The sequence below is a fragment of the Hippocampus comes genome, unplaced genomic scaffold, assembly GCF_001891065.2.
Source record: "Hippocampus comes isolate QL1 unplaced genomic scaffold, H_comes_QL1_v1.1 scaffold156, whole genome shotgun sequence".
NCBI classification, from domain to species: Eukaryota; Metazoa; Chordata; class Actinopteri; order Syngnathiformes; family Syngnathidae; genus Hippocampus; species Hippocampus comes.
In genome coordinates, this window is record NW_017805744.1 from 5,307,313 (window position 1) to 5,311,165 (window position 3,853).

General features: G+C 43.0%; 1 protein-coding gene across 3 annotated transcripts in view; it reads right to left on the bottom strand.

Moving 5' to 3' along the window:
- Positions 1 to 6: 6 nt before the first annotated feature.
- LOC109524274 (pro-neuregulin-2, membrane-bound isoform-like) overlaps positions 7 to 3,853 on the bottom strand; it is a 43,495-nt gene continuing 39,648 nt past the window's right edge. For all 3 annotated transcript variants that reach the window (XM_019884026.1, XM_019884025.1, XM_019884027.1), the window contains 2 exons: positions 2,244 to 2,427; positions 7 to 522 (listed from right to left, as the gene is read on the bottom strand). In XM_019884026.1, the coding sequence (XP_019739585.1) occupies positions 37 to 522; positions 2,244 to 2,427 (670 nt within the window). In that variant the 3' untranslated portion in view covers positions 7 to 36. The remainder of the gene's footprint in view (positions 523 to 2,243; positions 2,428 to 3,853) is intronic.

Below are 3,853 nucleotides of genomic sequence, written 5' to 3' on the forward strand. Positions count from 1 at the left end.
CATGGTTGGGCAAGGGGGCTGATGGGGGCGGTAGTCTTAAAGGGGCATGTTGTCTGACTTGAAGCGCTGCGACTGTGAGCCACGACTCTGCCCGTTGCTTCGATTCCCCGGCCGACTCAGCCCGCGGTGAGTCCGTGTGTCGGCCCCTGACGATGAATGGAAACCTGGCACGCTTAAAGGCAGGTCCATGTTCATGTTCTGCATACTGAGGAAAGGCGTGCGCTCCCCTTGAGCTTCGTCCTCGTCCTCCTCCTCCTCCTCTTCCTCTTCCTCCTCTGATTGGCTGAAGCTCTGTGACCTGTAGTCCCGTAAACCCGCTGACCTCTGAGATACGAGTCCGTTGAGGCGGTTGCGTCGCGGGCGCCGTCGACTTCGGATGGGCTCCCTTGAGGAGGCGTACTCCTGCGTGGTCTCATAGGCCTCTTCATCGGGGAGACGGTAGGGACTGGATGGGAGACTTCCTGTGCTCTCAGTCAGGTAGGGCCGACGCGGTCGTCGAGGCTGCCTGTACAAACTGCGATCCTGGAACATAAAAGACCACTTGACAGACATTTGCTACACAATAAACAGTATTTGACATATGTTGGCAGGAGGTAAACAGAGTGCCCACAAAACCAGCCAACATTTTCACCGATGTTTCAAGTGAGAAAGATCACACATGACGAGGAAAAAAAATGTTGAAAATTCTTCAGACACTCAGTAATCGCCATTTGCTGATTTTGATCAGAAGAGGAGTAAAATGCTTACATTTGGCCCAGTTATCAGTATATGTGTACCCCGCTGATGGGGGTCTATGTCACAGGTGTCAAACTCCAGTCCGCAAGGGCCACCATCCTGTATGTTTTAGATGTTTCCCAGCTCCTACACACCTGATTCAAATGATCAGGGTCATTGTCAAGTCCCTGAAGAGTTGGCTTATGACCTGATCGTTTGAATCAGGAGGGGTGGAGGAGGGAAACACTTCAAAGAGGCAGGGTACCCTCCTCGAGGACCGGAGTTTGACACCGGTGGTCTGTAAAAGAAAGAAAACAATAAAAAGATAATTGTTCCTTGATATCAAGGCAATTTAGTGTTCAAAATGTAATTTGCAATCCTCACTATGGCTCGTGTAACACTGCAGGTAAAAATGCCAAATTTAGTATTGATATTGTATCCATTTTTTTTCCACTACAGTACCTATTTCCATGCACTTGACAGACATGATTAACAATAATAATTATACAATTGTTTTCAATTGGTAACCATTGAGAAGGAATAATAATAAAAATAATTCATTTGTTTTCGAGCTTTTCAGGACATCCAAGGTTGCTTTAATGGCTTTTCCCCATAGTTTGCAGGTGAATTTCACTGGTTGCCTTTGGCAATCATTTTTCATGTTGTACTTGTTTTACATTAAATTTAATGGTCTTAACTTTCGCTGATGTTTTGATATACTGTGATATACTTTGAATAAATGTGTGTTTTTACAGTTCTCCATAATTCATCAGTGTACTGCAGTGGTGACCAAAGCTTTTGTAACAGAGAGTGACTTGTTGGGTAGTGATTTCTGTGAAGGGCTACCAGTTTGATACAAACTTCTAAAATAACAAATACACTCATATCACCTTTAATATTATAATTAGTATAAAGAATTAATTACATTAATTCATGTTAAGACACTGATCATGTTCATGATTTCCAGGCCTGTAGTAATCAAAACGATTTTCAACAATGTGTGTTTTGCGTGATGGTAGAGGCCCCAAAAAACAGGGAGGCAGGAGGAGCAGGGTGGACTGAACAAAATATATTCACAAAAAAAATACCTGCAGGAGTACAATGGAAAAACTAACTCAAATACACAAGCAAAGTCCTGAAGCCCACATGAAACCAAAATTTACAAAGAAACAAAACATGACAGGAACACACAATGATTTGATGAAAACGGACAGAACCCAGGGAACTAAATACAAGCAAAGCGACGAGCCAACGAGAAAACACCTGGACAAGACACAAAGGGTTGAGGGAGCCGATTGGTTAAACACAAGGGACACGGATGACGAGAACAGGTGGAGACAAAAAAGGCACATGGGGGGGAACAAAACCGAATGTAACCTAAACAAAAACATAACCGTGTGTTCAGCAAAACATGCAAGAAAAAAGAATTTTGATCTGGGGAACTGACTTTGTCCAATATTGTATCTCCAGTGGGTGGAGGGGGGTCATCTACCATCCTGAAAACCTCTGTAAAAAGCTGGTGTACATACATCAGGGCATCTTAGCAGCGGCTGGTCGTCATCTCTGTGGTAGGCTGCGGCAGCAGGTGGTAGGGAGAGGGCATGGCTTGTGTTGGGTGATGTGATGTGGAAGGTAGGAACTTGGGGCGGCAGCGACGGGTAGTGGAACTCCACCGGAGACAAGCGAGCTGGTGTGGTCAGCGCAGACACATACCTGCATGGGAATAGACAGTCAGCACATCATTTGCACTCATTAACCAGATTCACAATTTTAACTTTAACTTGAAATCTGTCCAGACTTTTCAATGTTGTAAAACCTTCAGAGGTGGAAAAAAATACTCTGTTCAGATAATGAGGTAGAAATTCAGATGCACGTGTAAAAAAAAAAAAAAAAACTCTTGTAAAAGTACTAAGTCGATTCCTGTACTTCCTGTAAGTAAAAGAAAAAAGTACAAACAGAAAAAGATTGTCATTCCTCACAATGTAAACAATTTGGTGGCACACAAAATAATTCCCTTTCACTAAACCCTTTCATAAACATATGTAGTGGTCATACCTGGTCAAAACATAATAATAATAACTTTACATGTCACAAGTGCGAGCTACGCTGGTTCAACTTTAATGTACTGTACGTCAATTTCAGCCAGAAATGGACTGGCCATTCGGGAAACTTCCAAAATTCCCGATGTCCACTACATCCCTGGATTCAGAGGATTAGTTTCAGTGACACTAACTGAATCATGAAAGGAAATCCTCTGAACAGGACAAGAAGAAAGCCGCAACTTGTATGCCTTTTTTCAGACCAGACAAACATGTCTTAATTAGGCTAGCGCAGTGGCGGACCCTGAGGGCCAGCAAGGCCTTCTCTGCTGGCCTAAACATTCTCAGAAAAGTAAATTTACTTTTATGTATTTTATGTTATTTTATAATTTGTTATTTTATTTTCATAAATATGTAAACAAAATTATTCTCTGTATTCTTTACGTTGTATTATTTCCACTTAGTTGAGTGGCTTTCAATGTTATTTTAAATAATATTGAAAGCCACTCGATAAATAACTTATTATTAACCAATCATATTTCAGCTAGCTTGTGTTGCCAGGTAAATTAAACTTGCTCCGGGCCCTCAGATTAAACAGAGCAGGCCCCTGTGCGCTGTAAGTGAACGGGCACAGTCAGGTTTCAATAGCCAATCAGATCACGAGTCTGAGACTCGTGATCTGTTACCTGTATCCTGACTTGTTCTCGTCTGCGTACTAGGGCTAGCGAGAAGGCCTTACGTCGAGACTGGCCGTGCGCGTTCGGTGATTGGATTAGCGCCGTTTCTGTTTCCTGAGAATTATATCCTGACTTGTTCAATAAAGATTTAAAAAAAAAAAAAAACATTGGATGAGCGCCACCCGCGAGAGCTGTCAATGCATTTTAACCCAAAATGGCTGAAGGGGAAGACGTTGATCTGGTTGTGGAACTACTTTCCACACAATTTTCAAGACAGACCTTCCACCAAAAGCTGGATATTGTGCGAAGAGGTCGCCCAACTCCTGCGCTAGCTAACCTGTCCCAGCAAGGAAAAGAGTTTGTCCGTCATTTTCAGACGAGCAATTATGAACGCTACCCGTGGCTCACAGCCTCTGTGAAATG